Source organism: Chroicocephalus ridibundus, chromosome 4 (genome assembly GCF_963924245.1).
Source record: "Chroicocephalus ridibundus chromosome 4, bChrRid1.1, whole genome shotgun sequence".
NCBI lineage: Eukaryota > Metazoa > Chordata > Aves > Charadriiformes > Laridae > Chroicocephalus > Chroicocephalus ridibundus.
In genome coordinates this window covers 53,396,101-53,417,621 of record NC_086287.1, presented here as the reverse complement: position 1 = coordinate 53,417,621, position 21,521 = coordinate 53,396,101, and the positions used below count along the sequence as shown (strand labels likewise).

The 21,521-nt window shown below is 39.4% G+C and overlaps 1 protein-coding gene across 3 annotated transcripts in view; it reads left to right on the top strand.

The window, feature by feature from the left end:
* EXOC5 (exocyst complex component 5) overlaps positions 1–11,201 on the top strand; it is a 28,707-nt gene extending 17,506 nt beyond the window's left edge. The window contains exons 11-17 of one of the 3 annotated variants that reach the window (XM_063332462.1): positions 670–817; positions 2,976–3,084; positions 3,789–3,909; positions 4,683–4,769; positions 7,469–7,577; positions 8,024–8,239; positions 8,703–11,201. In XM_063332462.1, coding sequence (XP_063188532.1) covers positions 670–817; positions 2,976–3,084; positions 3,789–3,909; positions 4,683–4,769; positions 7,469–7,577; positions 8,024–8,239; positions 8,703–8,891 — 979 coding nt within the window. In that variant the 3' untranslated portion in view covers positions 8,892–11,201. The remainder of the gene's footprint in view (positions 1–669; positions 818–2,975; positions 3,085–3,788; positions 3,910–4,682; positions 4,770–7,468; positions 7,578–8,023; positions 8,240–8,702) is intronic. The other 2 variants (XM_063332460.1, XM_063332461.1) reach the window with 2 other exon arrangements.
* Positions 11,202–21,521: the final 10,320 nt, after the last annotated feature.

Sequence of the window (21,521 nt, the reverse complement as noted above, 5' to 3'; positions counted from 1 at the left end):
GGAAAGGAAGAATTAAAACTTGTATGAAGCAGAGGTGATAAGACTACTGCACCTTTCAAAGAGCTACTTGGTTCAGTGTGTCAGGAATGGAAAGTGATTTGGAGAGAACAGCAGCAGCAAAGTAATTAAATGAATTAAAAAACAAAGATGAAAATTTAATTTTCTTGGGGAAAATTAAATTGAATGTTGTGTCTGACTTTATGGATTGTTTTATGCATGGAAATGTGTTGGAGCATGCTTGACTAAATCAGGACTGCTGAGATAGTGGATGAGGATGAGAGGATTTGTGGGTGTGGATGAGATAGAAAGCTCTTATTAGTGTTTTGAAAGTACAGTGTGACAGAATGTATGGAGGCTACGCTTCGTCCACAGAGCATAAGTGCCGTAAGATTGAATTGGAATTACTCTTATTCCACAATCGGGAATAGCTGGTCCCATGGTGTGAATGTGCCATGGTAGAACACAGCTGCCCATGGGATCGGAGGTGATAGTTTTGCATTTACTGGCAACTTTTTAAGCTTGCAAGACTGTCTTAATGCTTGCACATCCTAAACTGTGTCTTGGGTTCTGTTTTTTAAGTTAACAACTACAATATCCTAAATCATTGTTGAATTTGAGCATCAAAATTTCCATCTAGTGACATCTTCTTTTGGTGTATGTTTGTTCTAGTATTCAAGACCTCAAAGAGAGAATAAGGCAGCGTACAAACTTACCACTGGGGCCAAGTATTGACACACATGGAGAAACTTTTCTGTCACAAGAAGTGGTGGTTAACCTTTTGCAAGAAACTAAACAAGCTTTTGAAAGATGTCACAGGGTAAGTTTGCTTCCTGTGATTTCCATTAATGATATAATTTTGTGCGTGAAATTAAATCTTGAGGTTCAATTTTCAGTTGAAGTGTGAAGGGAGGAAAGGAAGGACATTATTAAGCAAATCAATTCTCTTTTGTATTTTTCACTGAATCAGGGTCATGATGGAGGCTAAGGGTTTGCTTTTGAAATGTGGATCTAGTTTATTTTCTGGTTTTTAATACTGTCTGCTTTTGGAAGATGTAGGCAGGGTTAAACCTATTGTCTACACTGCTTTTATTACTAAATTAGGCCCAAGACTTGAGAAACCTTTAGTGTATTTTTTCTGCTTTAAAAATATAGAGAATAGTTGGACAGTTGTTTTCCTGTGTCAAGTGCCATTTCTTCTAGCATTAGAGAATATCACCAGTAAAATGCTGAGAGGAATAATTTTTAACATGCTTTACCTTGGTAACCCTCTACTACTCTTTAAATGGTTTAGTCTAACAAAAAGAAGTTTTTTCCTTCTGATTAAATCTCTGATTTTACTGCCTGTCAATTATTGTTTGTCTGATACTTCAGTGTAAATGAAAATTCAATTGCAAACTTAAATGGTAGGGATTTTTTGTTAGCTAACTACACTGATTTCTAACAAACTTTAACACCTCTAACATTCTAAATTAGCTTAGTGCAGAAAAACTTAACATTTTAGGTATTTAGAAGTTTTAATATTTTATATACTTAGAGGGGCCGAAAATATAACAAAATACAGCTACAGCGCAGTTACCTGTACACACTGGGATGACCATCTTCCTGGTGGTGAAAGTCAGTGACTGCAAGGCAAGCAGGCAGATCATTATTTTTCTCAATATGGTAGTTGCTAGAAATGGTTGTTAAATTCATGATATAAACTAACTTTTTTCCAATTGTTCACATTTTTTTTTTATTTTTTCTTTCCTGTCGGGGTCAGAATTTTTCATACTTGATCTGAAAACAATTGTATGTATTGGGGTAGAAACCAGCACTAAATGGTTCTCAGTATATTAGAATTAGAGGTGCGTAACTTGCTGCTAGGGTTTTGTTTGTGGTCAGGGCAACTCACTATGCAAAAGAGAAGTTAAATATGTCCCTGGCTAGCTAATTGTAATATTTATATCGTATGACAGATGCGTGCAGGTACGCTGTGTGTCCCAATTGTGACAGCTTTAGGAAAAATAAACTTGTAATTCTGAATGTAACTGTATATTGCAACATTTTGGTGTTTGGAAATCTCTGTAATATTTTGTTATTGGGGTTTGTTTTGGATTTTTTTGGAGGGGGGAATACAGCAGAAATCTTTGGGAGTGTTGTTACATAAATTAACTTGATTGCAATCGCAATTTTTCTTACTCCTAGCTTCATAAAGTCTTCATATAATTCCTTAAAAACCAAAGCCGTATTTCTTATGTGCAGAAGCCCTGTTGCGTTTTTCTTTAGAAAAGGGATTTACTGACAGGTTGCTGTCCAAAATCCCATGTTGCTTACAGCTCATGAAGGTACAGATGCTCTGTGTATGTGTGCGCATTACTTCACTTAATAAAAATTTTCATGCTCCGTTGACTCCAGCTGAACTGTCATAAATGTAGCTGAAGTTCAGCCTGTATTATTTTTTTTTTCTGCAGTACTGTGGCAGTGCTAAAAGAACAGCCACACTGGCTGAAACTGAAGGTCCAGCAAACCCAGTGTCCTCTCTCTGACTCTGGCCAGTGGCAGAAGCTTAGTAAAAGAGAAAAAAGGCAGGGCATGGATAAAGTCAGCTTTTCTATGTACATTTTCCCAGCTTCCAGCAGTATGCAGTTTAGGTAATTCCTGAGATTACATCTGGACAATTGTGTTTTGAGGACTATTAATTAATATCTATTATTAATGTTGTTATTATAATAATTATAGTAAACTGTTGATACTTTTGCTTTTTCTAGCATCCTGTGGTGTGCTAGCTTTGGTTTACTCGTTAATGCCAAAGGGTTTATTGATGCTGAAGGCTGTTCCTGAATAGTTCTCTGTATGGACACTTTTAATTTATAATAAAATTCCAATTACTCTGGAATACTTGTTACATTTTAAGCTTATCCCCTACACAATATTGGATAAACTTTCAAATATATGTAGAAGTGACCTTTAGGATAAATTTTTTTTTTTCTTTAAAGCTCTCTGATCCATCTGACTTACCGAAGAACGCTTTCAGAATTTTTTCTATGCTTGTAGAGTTCTTATGTACTGAACACATCGATTATGCATTAGAAACAGGCCTTGCTGGTGAGTTTAATATTTTCTGAGCATTTCATCTCATTGGCCTTTTTGTGCAGATGATCTTTGTAGGTCCTTGCTGTGCCTTATTGATTGGCCCTGTCCAGGATGTATTGGTTAAATTAAATTCAGTTTGTGTATTTGGGAGTCAGCATTTAATGTTTTCTATAGTGTAAGTTCCATTTGGGGAATTGATGCACAGTTGGAAACATGCTACTGTCTTCATTGTATTACAGAAATGGGGACATCAGCACTTCCTACCTCTTTTAATTGTTCTCTGTGCCATAACAATACAATAGTTCTATATTAAGACTTAATGTCTTATGTTTTATAAGAATTCCATGCTTGTTTGTATACCTGTGCATTTTTAAAAGTGACAGTGAGGAACAAAACTGCTTGTATTAAAGAAGTTAAAATCTTGACGGTGAGAACCTGTCTTTCCTACATGAAAGCATAAAGCTCGTGTTCTGAAGAAATATTTAAATTGGCCATTCGATTTTGCTTTTAGAAATTTTACAAGCAAGATATTTCTATGCTTGTGGTTATTACCCAGTATAGAGAAGTATTCTATGTATGGCACCATGGTAAATTTTTGACACTCTTAAGCCTGTGATTTAAGCATTCATGAAAAAATTCTGCATATTTCAAAAATCATCATGCAATTATAAGAACTGCTTATCATTACAGTCCTAATGAAACCTTCTTTGCTTTAGGCATTCCCTCTTCTGATTCAAAGAATGCAAATCTTTATTTCTTGGATGTTGTTCACCAGGCCAATACTATTTTCCATTTATTTGACAAGCAGTTCAATGATCATCTGATGCCATTGATCAGGTACCATATTTTGATTAACATTGCCTTTGTGAATGGTCATTTTTGGTGAAGAAAGCGGGTTTTTTTCATTCTTCATCCCTGTTAAGAGTAGTTTATTGTTGGAGTGGTTCAGCTTGATGTTGTGGGAAGATAAAATGCTGTAATGAGAGGAGGAGGAAGGGAAGTTAAACAAGTTGGTACCTTGGAGAACCGGTGGGAGAGAGGGAGCTCCAAGAGTGTGAATACGAAGGAAAGACAAGTTGTTCCTCAAAGACCTCGCTGCTCTATTACAGGCCAGGGCTAGAGGGGGTTTGTGGCTGCACCTGGGTCAGTATCAGGGCTGCTGTGACTCCTGGGGGAACCTCACAGGCTCTGCAGAGGGAGCAGCTGCCCATGCTGAACTACACAAAAGATGCGTGTTGTTGGGAGCTGCAGTTTGGATACACTCAAGGTGGAGTGCACTGATGGGTGCTGAATTAGTGTGCAAGAAAATCTAGGTATGCTGCTCACCTGCCAGGGGCTGGCAGCAGCTGACAGGCACACTGCTCAGGTGACACAATGCTGCCTAAAGCGTATTGCAGCGTGGATCAGCCCTCAGGAAATCCTGCGCAGGGTCAGATGGCTCTTCAGGCTGTTGATTTGTTGCCCTGAAGCTAGCTAAGTCCATCTAAACTGGTCCTTTCTGATGGGATGGGAAATTTTAACACAGTCCTGTTGCAAGTAGCAGACCCATCAGACAAATTTGTTTCAATATTTTAACTCTGTCACACCCCCAACCCTTTCTACTGTTGCAGTTCCTCTCCTAAATTATCTGAATGTCTCCAGAAGAAAAAGGATATCATAGAACAAATGGAAGTGAAGCTGGATATGGGCATTGATAGGCAAGTAGAGATTTAAACTTTCTGTTCATCATTAATTCTTCTAAAACTCCTTTGTGATGTATGTTAGCTTTCCTTTTAAGGATTAATTACTTCTGAACACAAAGTCAATTTTTTTATTTATTTTTAAATCCGTAAGTATGGACTGTTGTGGATAGGAAACTTAGATTTAGTTTGTTTAGAGGGTCATATTGTCCATGGTAGACTTCTGGCCCACAAATACTTCTGGAAGGATGCTAAAGGATTTTGCTGATGTTGAAGAAGTGCAATAATTCAGTTTTACCTTACTGTCTCAAACTACTTTTTGCTACTTTAAGTGAAGGAGGAATGATGATTGAAATAGGTTAAAGACTTGCAGGATTTCCACTGGGAGCAAAGTTTGACAAAAATAGGTTAGATGATTTGCTTGAATCTGTGCAGTGCTATGGATTAGACCTAGTCATAGAAGTCTGGAGGCCTGGAATAATTTTGATTCTGACATTGACTTGCTTTGAGGTTGTGACTGACTCATTTAATCTTTTTCTTTTTTTCCACTTCTCCAAATAAAAATGAGGGGATAGGTATAAAAATTGTAAATTAAAGTCATACTGTTTTGTAGCAGAGGAAAATAACTAACAAGATTAATATTAGGAAATGGAGCTGTTGTGCGATGCCCTACTTTGGTCTGGAAAGCATGGAGTGTTCCCATATTTCAATGTGGCATAAGTCAACCTAGAACATGTTACCTAAGCTTTCTATGTCTGGTCTCTCTCTGCAGTAATGGAAATAAGCCATCCTGTGGGTAACAAGAGCTACTCTGGAAACTTTTATTCAGGTTTTGGTAAGGATCGCACCATACTGGAGAGAGATGAGAACAGTCACTGTATAGGAAAAACAGGCATTTGTGTCCTACTGGGTACTTTCTGCAGAGAGATGAGGAAGAGATTTGATATGTTATTTGCACCTGCGTTTTCTGCAGGTGCAAAAAGAAAGGTGGAGATAGAGGATCTGTAAGTGGCAAGTGAGATTTTAGCTGCTCTTGCTGGAAGGGACCTTTAGAGGTTTAAACACAAAGTTTGAAATACTTGAACCAGTGAGTCTTTAAGCTTAGATCTAGACAGATATATGTCAGTCATCAGCATTAGAATAGTTTGTAACTGTTTGTGTAAAGTAATTAATCTCTTAAAGTGATAGACTTAGGAGAACAAGTCTCTGTTGGAAAACGGTACGTTCAAAGGTTTGTGCATGGAGACTTCAAAAACATTTGAGCTTTGGCACATAGAAGAGAGAGATTAGTTTTGAGACGAATGTTACATATCAAATGTGTTTGTGTACTTGCTTACATGCTGCTTTGTGGTGCCACTGATGCTATTGAGAATTGATTGTCTTGCTTAAACTAGATCATTCCTTTAAAATATAAAAGGAAATTCCTAAACGTTGATGGTTTTAACATTATCCAATTTGAAAAAGTCCAATAGCAGCTTCTTGAATGGCATTCATAGCAATGTCTAACTCTGTAAAAGTGATTTATTAGCCAAACAAAATCAGTTCAACTGGTTTTCTTTCAGTGTGTATTCTGTCTAAACAGCCTTGTGGGAGTATCTGTGGAAAATGGAAATTGAAGGGAATGCAAGATATAATTTCTTTATATTTCTGTTGGTATGTGGATTGTTGAATGAAGTACACCTGAAATGCAAGCCTGAGCTCTATGCATAGAAAAGAAGTTTATTCCCTCCTTGGATACATATATTCTTTTCTCCTTCACCCCAAATTGAATCCTTCAAGGCTGTAATGGCCTTGACTGTATTTTCTTTGGGAAGGTTGGAGGGGTGAGGGGAGTGAAGAAAAAGGAGGGGTGGGAGGAGAGACGGAGGTTCTGTCAAAGGTAGGCACTGAGAAAGGTATGCAGCCTCTCAGCTGCTTTGCTGTTTGACTTTTTTTTTTTTTTGGACTTGTAAGTAAGTAAACCAGGACCTTGACCTTAAGTAATGTTCTGTGAAGGTAAATCCTATGAAGGATAAATGACACTGTAAAACTCGATTAGATTTCTGAGAAATACCAAGCTCTGGCAAAGGAAGAGGTTTTTCCTTTTTGTTCTCTCCTCTCCCCTCACCCCCCGCCCCCCTTCATTTTCCCAGTGTTTCTTATGCTTACTTCTGAGTAACATGTGATGTGATTGAATTCTTCTACGCTCTTCGGAATGCTTCCTTCAGTTTTCTAATTCCCTCTGCATTGAAGAATGCTGTCCAGTTTCTCTGAAGAGCTGGATTTGAATGGATTGTCTTACAATTAATGTGTCCCCTTTAAAACCAGCTGGCCAGCATGCTGTGTGCTGTGCTCCAGGACACCGAACTTGGAGGAAGGAGTTTTTAGAGCTGTTGGGTTTTTTTGGGCTGATTTTTCTTTTTCTAACTGTTTATATAAAATCAAGCATATTTTCTCTAGGGAATTGGATTGCAACTTCAGAAGAGTGCGTATGTGTGTGCATGTCTGTTAAATGAAGTGTTTCCTTTAACACGTGCTTGCACTGCTTGCTTATTGTAATAAATGTTTGCTTTTACTATATCTTCTGTAGATTACTCAAATGTTCGGTAGTGGGTTGTTTTCCTCGTTGCTTTATGCTGCTTACTTTTGTATAAAATCATATTAGTTTATGTAAATATAAAAATCAAAGAAATTAAAATGTTCCCTTCAAAACCCAATCTGTATTTGTAACTTTAAAGGACACTGAATTGTATGATTGGACAGATGAAGCACATCTTGGCTGCAGAGCAAAAGAAGACAGATTTTAAACCAGAAGATGAAAACAATGTTTTGATTCAATATACTAATGTAAGTAAACTAAGTCCCAGCTCATCCATATAGCTTCAGATGCTCATAAATGTTACCAGGTACAAGATGTTTCTTATCGAACACGCGTTAGACAACATGTGCATTTGATTAATTTACTTAGCTATTCCATTTTGCACTAAGCACCTCCAAACTGTTGTGGACTATTTTCTCAAGCTGAAAATGAACATGAGCAGTTTTGTACCTAGTGTCAGACACAAGTCAGCAGGTGCTGGACGAACTGTCACATTCTTTCCTGGTCCCAGAGGCCCAGATTCAGAACAAGGTTTTTTGCTGATAATTAGCTTTAAGCTATCAGTTTCCGAAAATCAATTATCGGGTACTCTCTAGTTGCTGGGTGCTTTTTCCCCTTAGGATGGCAGAAGTATGACAAAGCATTACTAGAAAGTAAGTTGCCTAATTCTTTTTTTTTCCTTTTTATTATTTAGGCTTGTGTTAAGGTCTGTGGCTATGTTAGAAAGCAGGTGGAAAAGATTAGAAATTCTATGGATGGTAAGAATGTGGACACAGTTTTGATGGAGCTTGGAGTTCGTTTTCATCGACTTATCTATGAACACCTACAGCAATATTCCTACAGCTGCATGGGAGGCATGTTAGCTATTTGTGACGTGGCTGAATATAGGAAGTGTGCCAAAGACTTCAAGGTAAGCATGTATGGGTTGGTGATGTACAGCCATATCAAAATTAGTAGCAGGACTCTATTTTTAATCAGATGTTTTTTCTTCATAAAAATAGCTTGCTTCTGTTTGAACAGCAGCATTTTATATACTGATGTTGTATGTTCTGTTACTATACCAGCAGTTCTTTATAATGTCCTAAAGAGCAGTTTCCTGAGACCATTTTATTGCTTGTAGGCTATCTTTGTTTATTGAAGAAGTATTGAGTTGCATTATTATGTCTTCTATGTGTAACTTTGCGTGTGCGCGTATCTTCCTACAGGTGTATATGGGCATGTATCTATATGTATTTATGCACACATGAGGAGAGAATGATGGATGTAAATCCTCTGTGGGGAGGAAGTATTTTGAAAATCTGGTGAAAATTGTGTTATAAGAGTAACTCTAACTCCTTAATATCTGTCTTTCTCTGTTTTTCTCTTAACCACAGATTGCGCTGGTCTTGCAGCTCTTTGATACCTTGCATGCACTTTGCAATCTTCTGGTTGTAGCCCCGGATAATTTAAAGCAAGTTTGCTCTGGAGAACAACTTGCTAATCTGGACAAGAACATCCTTCACTCCTTTGTTCAGCTGCGTGTTGATTATAGGTCTGCTCGTCTTGCTCGTCACTTCAGCTGAGAGCATGGAAAGAAATGTACCTTTGGGCAGGCCTCAGTTGCTAGAAAGCACAGGGAATGATTTCTTACCAAACCGTGGTTGTAACTTTTGTGGTATAATGACTGTTCAGAATAAAGCAGCAGCCATATTTAAACATGACTATGTAGAAGGCAAGCAGGTAAAAATCTGAATGGTATTTCACGTAAGCTAAAGTTCTCCCGGTGAAGAATTTTGCAAATCTACTTGCTACTGATATTTTTTTTTTTTATTGGAAACATGTTGGTGTAGGAAAGAAGTGGTGCATTGAAAGTCTTTTAGTCTTCAATATTGAATTATCAGATACCATTTGTTAGACTTGAACTACAGAGCATAGCGTAGGTAATGGATTACATAGAATAGACCAGTGTAAAAACATTCTTCATCAGTTTTAATGACTTAGACTTCAGCACAGCTAATCATAATCAAATTATCTTTGATTGGTGTTTCTAAGTCATTTCTTTCATTTAAAACGTTATCCTGCTCAATGTAATTTCTTGCTCTAATTAATTAGCTTGGAATTTCTTTGAGATGTAGGAGCATAAGCAACACTATCCCAGAAAGATGTAATTTATTCATTGTGTAGTATTCTAAACAGAACTAAAGTGGTGACAAGTTTGGGGGGTTTTTTTGGTTCCTTGGCTTTGGATTTTTTTTGCACCTAATAGTTGAGAGCCCACTGGAATGTATTTGCCATTGTATGATCTGAGAATTTTGTCTCTGTTTGATACCGGCACACTGAATTTTATGTATGCTTCTAAAGTAAATGCAGCTGCCTTGTCTAAGACATTCTTTATACAAGGTGAAAGGTGCCCATTGTTGGGTTAATGTAAGAGAACTTTCTCCTGTTTATTGTTTTGTATGTAAATAAATTCAGATTATAACAAAATGAAAGGAAAAAAATGTAGCCCAGTTGTTCATACATGGGAGGAATGGACCATGGCTCTAGCAAAAACCTAGAGTTGAAAATTCCTGTGCTGAAGATAATTGAGCCTCAGTGCCTGAGTAATAGAAAATGTTGAAGTGTGCAAAAGCTTCTCTTCCACTGATCATAATTTTAATATTGGAGACAGGCCACTTTTGTGTCCGTTTCTGAGATGGACCCATAGTGTGCATATAGTCAACCGAAGCAACAGTGATGTTTGAAACATCTGAAGTAGCTTTTCCACAAGCAGTTGAAAATTGTTGTAAATAGACCTTTATTCAGAGTGAGCTCTTGTGGAAAACAGGTTGCAACTGCTGTGGTTTGTGTCTTCAGTCCGGCTTCCATCATCCTTGGACAAATCATCTCTAACACTTTATTTCTCAGCATATGTTGCGGAAACTTCTTTCTCTCCCATCTTCAGAGCAGCATTCTAGAAATCTGCTTTGTGGCTTGGTCAAATAAAATTATTTTCCTCTTTTGTTCCTGACTTCCCAGGAGTAGTCAATATTCACAGACTTGTGTGGAACTTCTCTTGGTTAGTTGAGGTTCATCTGCTTCATTTTCTATTTAGCGGAGCATTGTATGGGTAAACAAGAGAAAGGGTGCCAGACTGTCTCAAAGTATTCGGGCAGACTGGCTGCTGCTTTGAGCTCTGGAGCTCTATTCCTTGGCCATGGCAAAGCCACAAAGATTTTGGACACTGGAGGAGGCACGTGCTTGTACTGCTGCCATTTTTTTTCAAAAGCTCTGATGTGAATTCAGATGATACCTCTCTGTTACCTCTGTAACTGAAAGCCAACAATTTGAAGGCTGTGGTTTTATTAACCAATACAAAATCTTTCTACAAAAAAAAAGTGTCAATTTGTAAACACTTCAGAACAGTGAACATCATCTTAAGATTGCAGATCGCAGAAGTGCTTCAGGATTTGTTGTATGATTGAGTTATTTTAAGGTTGTATGAAGTGTATTTACCATATTTCTTGCTTTATTAGCTGTGTTTTCCATGCATATGCTCAGTGCAATATTTTCATTATGCCTGTTAACAGGAGGCAGCAAAAAGTAGGTGAATACTTAAACTTAGATCTGTAAACTCTTAATAAAAAGAATTCCCTCCAGACACTTTTTTCATTTCATTTCCATGTTCTTCAAAAATCTTTATACTCAATTGTATAAACCCTTCTATTTAACAAAAAAAAAAAAAGAATAAAAGTAATTTTACTGACCAAATTTATCACTGGTGTGAGCTTTCCCTTTCCCCTTCCTTTAAAAAACCTCCCCTGAAAGAGTTTCTATTTCCAGAGAAGACTATATTGTCGGCAAGTTTACTTTACAATACACATTGGATTGGGATGGGGCGGGGAACTATAATTTTCACACATTTTTAAGTTTAGAGCTCTTATAGCATGTAATTTGGGAAAATATTTCCAGTGGCTTCTGAATACAATAAAGTACTATCCAAAATACAAATATGCCTTTTAACGTTCATGTAATGAGTTAAAGTATTGCCTTTCTAATGTTCTCTCTTAGAACATAGGCGTTTAACAGGCTGGCAGCCAAATGAATGCCTGAGAGGAGGTGTGTATATGTGTGTGTAATTATGTTGTCTACAGTTAGTGAAAATGGCTTTGCAGTAAGCTGTTGTAGGCTGGAAAATCAGCTGTGTTTTTACAAGTCCTATAATTTATTAACATGATTTGGTATTGTATTCTGTTTGCGTATGCACAGAGGGCAGGAAGGAGTTGGTGTTCTGCAAGACTGCTTTTCGACACAAATAAAAATATGAGAACTTGAGAAATGGAAGTGTTTGGAAAAATAAGATCTAGGTCTTCAGAAACAGAGGGTAAGAAGTGAAGAAGACATGAACTAAAAGGATATGGAGAACAATCAGGTTTAAATGAAGTAGTGTAGCACGTGGAAGGAGGAGGTTAAAATGTGAGTAATTAGAAACATGACATAGACATCCACCTAGGAGAATAAGCAGGATTGGAATTAAAATCTCTTTACAGCTACGTCCTACTCTGAAATGAAGTGAGTCTCTAGAGGAGGGGGACTCACTAAAATACTTTGCCATGGAGCTGTTTCTTCATCTCGACACCACTGGATTCAACAGAAGAGGCGATGCATGCATCAGTGTACCTCTGCTGTGGAGGATACCAAGTGATGCTGGAACATGAGGTCTGCTTATTTCCACTGTGAGGTGCAGAAGTGCATCAGCAATATGGAGGGAAGGAGAATTTGCCAGACCTCGGCTTATTTTTTGTCTTTGAAGGCTACGGGGATCTGGGTAATGGTAAGTGACTGCTTGACTTGAGAATGGCATGGTATTGACAGGTGGCAGGTCAGCCTATCTCACCATCGATAAGAGATCTTGGGTTGGGTTTTGGTTGGGATTTTTTTTCCACTCTTAGTTTTCACAAAGTCATTTTAAATCTCTGGTCGCTTCAGTGTTTAACTGCCACAGATAACTCAATTTTAGTTGCCTAAGGAGTAATCCTCTGCCATGTAGCTGGTGCTGGGGTCTTATGATTGAGTGTTGTCTCCATTTCTGTAGGAAATGTTGCAAATATATGGTAAAAATGCTGCATCTTACGAAGTGCCCTGAAGAGGGTGAAGCCCGTTGGGTTCCTTCACGGGTTGGGTATGCATTGACCTGTTCTTCAGAAGCCCATAGTTCCAGGTTTCTCAATCCAATAGGTTCATGACAGTAAACCTAATGTACTCTGTTTTAGATGTCATGACAAATTCTAAAATGGAAGGATGGGTTAAGTTTCAATGGCAATACCTATTTTAATAATACCTATCAGATTAGCGATTGAGTTGAACTGGTCATGAATAGGGAAACAAGGCTGAGATGATGTTTTTTTTTCTTATATGAAGGAAGCAGATATCTAAAAAATTGCTTGTCTAATTTTAGATGCAGGTAGCAGCTCTTCTCCTTTGCACTTCTTGTCCCAGGAGCAGTAGGGAGGATAAGCCAGCCATCAGTACCAAAAGCTACTCTTCTAGAGGACAACTGAAAGGTAGGAGCGCCTTTCCTGTCTTCATGTTCTGCTGAATATTGGTTTCAAGGCATTATCCACCACCACTTCTGTGCTAGATGTAAGCGGAGATAGATTTGTGTTTTGCTGTCTACATTGGAGTACGTTCTGGACATCAAGGCTGGCACGTTTGTCATTTCTTTCCCAGTGTTTCTATATGTGTTTTAAGGAGGGGAGGGAGCCAGATCTCCTGCCCAGTCATGTTCCCTGGTTTGCTTGTCTTTTTGTCCTCTGTCCTCATTTCTTTTGGTGGTAAGAGATTTCTATACCATGTCTTCTGCTTATCTTAGAGTGGGGAAGCAGCTGTGTTTGCCTGTCGTCTTTTCTCTTGTATGGGGCACTGCTTACTCTGTGTCAATACAGCCCTAAGTGTATGTGGAAGCCTTGGTTTCTACTTTCGTTCTATTAGCTTTACATCCCTATGCCCTGTTTTCCTTTCTAGATCTCAGAATTGGGCTATCCCTTTCCCCTCTGTTACCACACTACCAACGAGAGAGAAACCTTTAACTTTGCGATATGGCTTCTAGGAGACCTTGTTCAGTTGATCTTTTAATTTACAATATTATTTGAAAGTTTATACTTTCAAATTTTTCATCTTGAAGAGTTAAAGCTTCTCTCTCTTCTTTCACTGCAACCCAAAACTGTCTATAAGGCTACTGTAGCCAGAGCGTGAAGAAATGCTGGTTTGGGAGACAGGCATCATGGCAGCAGTGGCTGTTGCTGAAGGCTTCCTCATGCTGTGTTTTGTTGTTCTCAGACGTGGATTTAGCAAGGATGGAGGAGAGGACAGGCTAAGGAATGTCGGTCCTTTTAATTGCTCCCCTTTGTGTGCACAATGGGGCTCTGTAAGATTTTTGGGCTCTTTCTGCGCCCCACCTCTTTGTCGACTGGCTGTTTGCACCAGTCTTCCCTTGCAATTTATTCACCTTAACCTCACCTCATCGGTTCTTAGGGCTGCCCTTGTCCTCCTCAGCCCTATCCCAACGTCACTTCTAGCCAAAGGGATATCCTGGCACAAACGAGCCCTTGAGGTGTCTTGGTTGTGTGTCTACTTTTCCCATTCTGATCATCAGTTTGTTGGGGACAGGAGCTGCTGTTCTACCAGGCATTCAACCTCACCAAGGCCACCTCTCTGTTTGTAAAGAAAGGTGAGACTGTGGAGAGAAGGTGTCCCCAGAATCGATTTAGAGGTAGATAAACTGCACGGTGTGAAGGTAAATAGCTCCTGCTGAAAGGCATGGTTAAGGTTCGCCTCAGCTGATGCTGACAGTTGAAGACGGTCATTTTGAACTCTACACTGTTTTGATGCGTGGTATTTGAGTGTTGTAGAGAAGCCAGCTAATACGAGCTTGTGTTTGAAACATTTTTATAAGATTTTACTGTAAACAATTCATTAAAATGACTTGCTAAGTCTTAGACAAGTGGATTTTTGAAGGTTGCTCATTTTACTTATCCACCCAAAGTCAATTTGAGTATGAATATATAACATTTTACTCATAATAGCAAACAACTTCAGAGAAGAGACATTTATTCCGGAGGCAGAGATTCAAACTAGACAGCAATGATGCATTACAAATATATAATTATTTGCACTAATATTTGAGCAGGTGGAATGGATTAGTACATGGTCAACATTGCACTGCTGATAACATGTATTTTTCTATATTAATATGTACTGTGCAACATGTATTAAAATTGTCAATAATTCATTTTAACAGAGATAGCAGTATTTATATTGCTGTGTTCTACAGACAGCAGAGTGAATTGTTAAAATGTGCAAAGCTAGGTTAAATTTAACTTAACTTTGTTTCTCAGTGTGTGTGTGTGTTTTTAATTTCTCATTAACAAAAAATTTTAAAAATAACAACACCCTTCAACCTAGAAAGATTTTTACTTTTCTGTGGAATTTCTGATCCAAATAGCTTTCACTCCTGCTCTCCCAAGCCTGTTAGGAAACGTCTTGAAATGAGACCTCGAAGACCCAGCCCAGCCCCTTGTATTAATACTGGGATATAACCATGGTTTAGGTGCTTAAATAGGTGGATTCCCTCTGGGGATCTTCTTGAATTAACTGAAGAGCACTCTTACCTTTTTTATTTTTAAAACCTATTTTGTTTTTTGCAATGTTGGCTTTTTTTTCCTCTTAATGCATTATTTTTCTGAAAGCCTCCGAGGGTAAAGTCAACCTGTTTTAACTAGTGAATATATCTACTTTTATAAAGGTGGAGCAAGAGGAGAGTTTTCTTTCTTGTCTTTGTCTCTGGAAAATCCCATGCTAAAGAGAAAGTGCAACAAAGGGTGAGCTAGTGAGTTTTAGAGCGATATCTTGAATCTTCTTGTCTGCAAGTGTTTCTTGACAGCTGCTTTGTTCTGAGAGGTAGACATGGGGATGTATTCAGGAAAAAATGGATTCTGTTGCTTTTCCCTCCCAGGGATGCAGGCGGGCAACTAAGTTGCATGCAGCAGCAGAGTTCAAAGCAGGCAGAATCCATCCATCTATCTGAAGACTTTGAAATGACTTCCCTATCCAGCCAGACACAAGTTCAACTGGACTAGTGAATCTTTCCCTTCTTGTGTCTTTTTTTAGCACATGCTGATTTATATTAATTTGAGAAGTGGCTGTGGGGATGGATGGCTCCTTCCTCTTGTCTAGGTAACTTGTTTATTCTGAAACAGTGTATTACATTTGAAAAGCTGCTTTAAAAGTGTAATGGCATCCTTCTGTGGTGTCTGAGCATCTGCCATAAATGCCTGCATGAACTGAGGCCCTCGTTGAGACTGAAGACAAGAAAGTTTTGCTTAGCTATTGAGAATCAATTTACTGTTTCTTAATTTACTTTTTTTCTTCCTGCAACAGTCAGAGCCTTAAACAGTAATTTTGAGGCAGGGCTTGAAGTCCAGGTCCTCTAAAGGAGACCAGAAATAGCCGGCTTATGTTTGCTCAACATATAGGGCACCGTGCCAAATTCACTGCTGGTGTGAGCAGCTGTAACTTTGCCAGCTTCAAGGAAAATATGAATTTTTAAAAGTCCATAAGCACGTTAGACACATACCTTTGTCTTTCCACAATTAGTTTTGTTGCTTACATAGCATGAGGCTTTCTGTAGTACATAATCCAATGCCTAAATATAGTAATTCCAATGCACTTGAGATCAATTAGATTTGTACTTTTAAACTCAGTTTTGTCTATAAAGATAATGTTATATTGCTGAAGGGATTTGGTATTTAAAGTGTCTGAACAAGTCTAAGTGGCTCTTGGGCATTATAATTTTTATTTAGCTGCTTTTAGCCCAATCACTAATCAAATTAAAACCTACCATGACTGGTGTATAACTCAGAGCAGACGGTGGAGCGTGTTTAGCTGATAGCACTTAATTTGTTGGCGAGTGAGGTGCTAAGGTGGTGGTTTTGTTAGCAACAAAGAATGCCTCTTTTCTGAAAACTGAAAAATAGATTAAAGTGGCTTTTTGTGGGACAAAAAGACATACATCCAAGGTGGTGGTAGTCCCTACAAAGATCCCTTTAAAGTCTTTACACTACGAAGGCACTTAAAGGAAATTACTTTATTTGGTCTTGATAAATAATGATCTTGAAGAATAATACTGCTGGTTATATGTAGGGAGGAGGGGAAGGGTGTGAAAGAGCTGTCAGCTTCCCTCTAGGAAATTACTTCAGAACGTACCCTCAGATCAGACCACCAGAGAGAGAATGCCTCGTGTGGCAGCAATATCATCCAAAATTTAGCTTGTTTCCCATTTAAGACACCGTGCACGTTGAGAAAACCCAAGCTATTCTTTGTGCAATGCGTAATTCTCTCCATGTTGGTGTTTTCAATTCAGACCCACCGTATGAGGTAACGATCAGGAAGGTGGGCAGTTTTTTGTTTTGTTTAGTGTGAAAATGGTACATTTAGCAACGTTAGGGGCCTAGCTTAAAAAGAGAAGGCAGAAAATAATGATTCGACGGGAGTGCTTAGTGCTCAACTGCTCTGTCATGTTGCGAGGGCAGAAATCAACAGCAATATCAGCTAAAGAAGAGAGTTCATCTTTGTTCTTTATTTCCAGGATTGAATAAGGTCCTAATCAGGCCTGGGAAATGTCTGTCCTTTACTCTTAGAAACTTGTAAGAGTCTGTCAACTTGGTTTAAAAAATTGCATGAGTAACATAGTGTGCTGTCAGATATGCTCTTCTCTCGAACTTTGAATTGAAGTGTATTTTCTTTTAATTTTATGTGCCAGCAAATTGCTTAATGCCATAAAAGACGAGAAATGGCTCTCATCCTTGAGCAGAACTTGCTCTGTATAAAATAGACGTAGAAAGAACTAGATATGCTGAGGAAGCTAGGGGAGAGTGACATAACTTTTAAAAATCTTTTTGTTTTAATTTAGTGGGATGTTATTTTTGGATGTCAAGCTGTGTGGATTCCAAGGGGAAAATGGGACGGAGCTAATTCTGTGATGAAACAAGATTGTAGAAGACAACAACACAGCTACTCTGGACTGCCATGAAAGATATAGCTGGAGCCAAAAGAGGCAAAAGTGGAGCAGTCGTCAAGGCATGGTGACATCATGAGGGGACTGATATTACTGAATTCCCACTCTGTGAATTTAACTGTGTGCTGTGCTATTTGTGTGGGCTCCCTATGTCAAGGACCAAGAGAGAAGGGAGCTATTCCAAAGTCTGATTCATCCTGGCATATAACTAAAGTAGGACAGATGATTTGCTTCCTAGAAGAGTCTCAGCTGCTTCATCAGTTATAAAGGGATGTGAGCCACTTGCTTAGACCAGCTAAAATGAGATGCCTAAAGGGTAAGAATGCCTCACCTACTTGTAGAGGCCAAGGAAGCCCACTGATACTTGTTATTTTGACCCCTGAAGACTGTCTGTAATGAATTCAGCCCTTTCCGCTTGCTTGGCTCATTGGATTTCATTTTCCCTGGCAAATGGAAGAGTCTAGAGCTGATTTTGTTTCATTTGGAAGTCTGGTGGTAGACTAGAGAACAAAGAATTTGATAGCAGGCAAATGCTGCCTTTAAGTGTTTGGTGGTTGTCTTTGCGAAGGCTGCACAGTAACTCTGGCTGCTATGGCACAGCATTGCTTATGGATTTATCTCCCATGGCAGTGCTGCATGAAGAAGCATGTTAGCGTACATGGTGGTGCAGGCATGAAAACTCTGCTTCCTAAATTGCTTTGATCTTGGTCTCTTTGGTGATCACAAAGCCAAGAGATGAGTCTCTTCTGGAGTAGCCATTCTGTTGTGACTGATGAAGAAAACAAGCAAATGGAGAAACAAGAGAAAAGAGGTTAAACTGGACAAAAGGCTTGGACTGCAATCTGAAAAATGCTTCCTTTATTTCTCTTTGCTTTACTCTAAACAAGTCTTTGATTTCTTTAATCTGACACTGGCTAACTTCAAACAAAATGAGTTTTCTTCTAGCTTGGTTCCCTTCTGCTTGGCATCTCTCTCCTTCCACACCTGCTGGTCCTTGGCAGAGAAGAACAGGCCCTCTCATTTTGCTCCCCCTTGGATCCCAGCTCTGCCTGCATGAGTGACAGCTGCTGTCTGACCGTTTGCTCGACTGATGATTGTGCATTTGTCTAAGACTGCACAATGAGGTACGATGCAAGTTAGACAATCTACAGATGCCATCCATCTGTTCCATCACTGTCTTCTTGTAGAAATGGACTTTTCTTCAGCTGTCCTTGAAAGTTTCTTTTCTGGATCTCTCTTTTCACACTGAATACAGTGAACTTTCCTTCATAGGTGGAGTTCTGCAGTGCTGGTCTTGGTCTGAGTGGCTTCTCAGGCTTTTTGATATTTTAGAGCTGCTCTGGCAGTCTGTTGGGGTGCACCTCATGTCTGTCTGCTTCCTGCAGGGCTCTGTTTATGAGCTGCCCTCGGATGTCCTCACTATTTTCACTCTCTTGTTTTCTAGGATCCATCTTCTATCTAATGCTTGTCTGCTCTCCTTTCCAGTGAACTGAAGAATTAGGTCATTTTTTCTCTCTGCAACAATGAATGGTATTTCTAGCCATCGTATTTGCCCTTCTCTATGTTGTGAACCGCAAAACATATTTTTGTCCCATCAAAGGACCACTTGGGCTTCCTGATCAATTTTTTTATTCTATTTTTTTTTAAACCAATTCCTTCAGGTTAGGACTTTGAGAGTCTCTAAAGCTGAAGGCTATCACCACCGTCAAGGATAGATTATTTATCTCTTTCTGAAGAAAATTTTGGGTTTGTCTGGACGTTCTGTCAGATGCTCAGTCTCTCCTAGGGTGCTTCCATCTGACCTGCCGTTCTCTTTTGACTCTGCTTTGGGCCTACCTTACCTGGAGGCAGTTTCAATCCTCAGCACTCCCTCCCCTCCCCTCTCTTCATCCCTCCTCCCAAGCCACGACACAGTCTTCAGCCAAGGCATATTTGGCAGGATAGACAGGAACTAGTCCAAGAATAGGATCTTTTTCAGTCAAGCAGTTGCTTGTCGTCTTGTCCCCTCCTGATTCACAGGTGGCTTCAAGCTTCCCCGTCTGGCAACACAGGAGGCAACTGCTAACAGAGCCTAGTTGATTCAACTCAATAAAACAGAAGAATTTGCAATGACAGGATGAAAGATCACCTTTTTACCCTGTGGTACCCTGAAGGCAGGCTTCTTATTCTGCAAAATCTTGGAGATTGTGGTTGACAACAGCCTTGATGGAATGAAATATGGGTCCTGTCCAGCCCAAGGTTGCCTTGTTGTGTTTAATGTTTGATTAGTTGGTTCATGGCACCACTATCTGTCTCTTGTACCTGTTGAGAGTATGCCATAGGCTTGCTGTGCCAGTTTATCATAGCTGAGATTAATCTGTACTGACTCGGATTTTTCTGTAGTCTAACCTTTGCAATTGGCCAATTCAACTATGGCTGTACTTAGCTGCCTGGCAAGTGTAGGTCTTACTGCTTGTATTCCTAGGTATATAATAGACACGGGATAATTCAGATTGAAAAGAACCTCCGAAAGTCATCTGGTCCACCCCTTGCTTTTAAAGCAGGGTCTACACTGAATTCAGGCCATAAAGAAAAAGGGGTTTAATAGCACTGGAAGGAAGGTGCAGAGGGCTGATTTGCTGATTATGTGTATCTAGGTCCCATTTTGTCAGGGGGGTGTTAATTGTTTGGGTTTTTTTGTGTGTAAGGGTTGCTCTTTGAACGAGGAGTAAACCAAGTCTGGTTTCCTGGGGAATGATGTCCAACAGGTTCCTCCCCCTGAAGACTCTTAAGACTCCCTTAAATCACTCTGGAGTACCCTCTGTGCTGTGCTGTGTCCCCCAGCTTCTGGGTGGATGAGTGGCCATCTGTGCTGTGGATCCTTGTGAGATACGCATCTACATTTCCCATCTCTCTCATATATTAACATTTGTGCTAACAAACACCAGTTCACACATTCTGACTGGTTGAGAGATGGGATAAATAACAAACTACTGCTGAGCTCACTCTGTAGCCTTTTAGTGAGGCACTAATTTGTATTTCTGAACTTTGCATTGAATGTTTTGCACAAAATTTATTGGAGCGTATTTTTTTAAAATCTTCTATGTCTCTGCCACATTTGGTTAAAATGGACTAAAAATCCCCACCCCTAGAAATTCAGAGAGAAGAATCAGTTTGGATATATCCATGGTGAGACCCTGAGCTTACATGCTGGTTTCAGTTCTGGAAAAAGCTTTAGGTATAGTCCCTGACATAGGAAATTGTGAAGTCTGTAATGGAGGTGACATGATCTGTGTTGCAAGATCTGTATGTTAAGGGAACAACTAGTCCTTTATCAGGAAACTGCTGAAAAGTGCCTTAATTGGTGCCATTAAGTGGTCTAGAAAAGGCGCAGTCTATAGGGCTATTGGATTATGAACTGGAATAAATCACAAATCCTGGTTTAAAGCTTACTGCTTGCAAACTAGGTCCAGTCAGACACTGTCTAAAATAATTGGGGTTTGCTCAGCCAAATAAAACAGACACTGAACTCCTCATAGAAAGTGATACAGGGTTATTCCTGTGCCATGGTCCAAAGGCATATGGACTGCTGGTTCATGTGCCATTGTAACTTACCGAGGTAACTGGTTCCTGATCTTGAGATCTTAATCTTTATTGCAGCAGCAGCATGGAGCTCAGATTGGATTTGTCATGCAGATGTTTGCCTGAAATTCTTCATGGGGTGCTCTGTTCTATGGGTACCCTCCCAAAGAGACAAAGAATACTCCCCCAAAGTCAAAGGATACTAGGTTGGATGCTGTGAATGAGGGGTTTGCTTGGTGAACAGGCTCCCATAACAGTAAAAGCTGTGTTTTGGGGTCTTATCATGCAGAAGGGGAAGTGTAGTTAAGCTGCAGAGTAGGAGTTGTGCCCTCTAGAAGGATTCCTATGGGAGTGGGGCCCTGGTGGGAATGTCTCTTCCCTCCTTCTCCTTGCCCAAGTGTGATCCAGTGCTGTGCTTCTCTCCTGCTTTCTGGCCAGGTGGCAAGTGAGTGAGACTTTCTTGGTCTGTGTTTCTGGTATTCAGGCTAGCTCAGGTGTGTATAGGAACAGAAAAATAGCTTTAAGGCATATTTAGAGTAATAAGTTGGTGGTCCAAGATGGACACTAGCCATTTTTGAAGTCCCTATGCAAGGAAGGA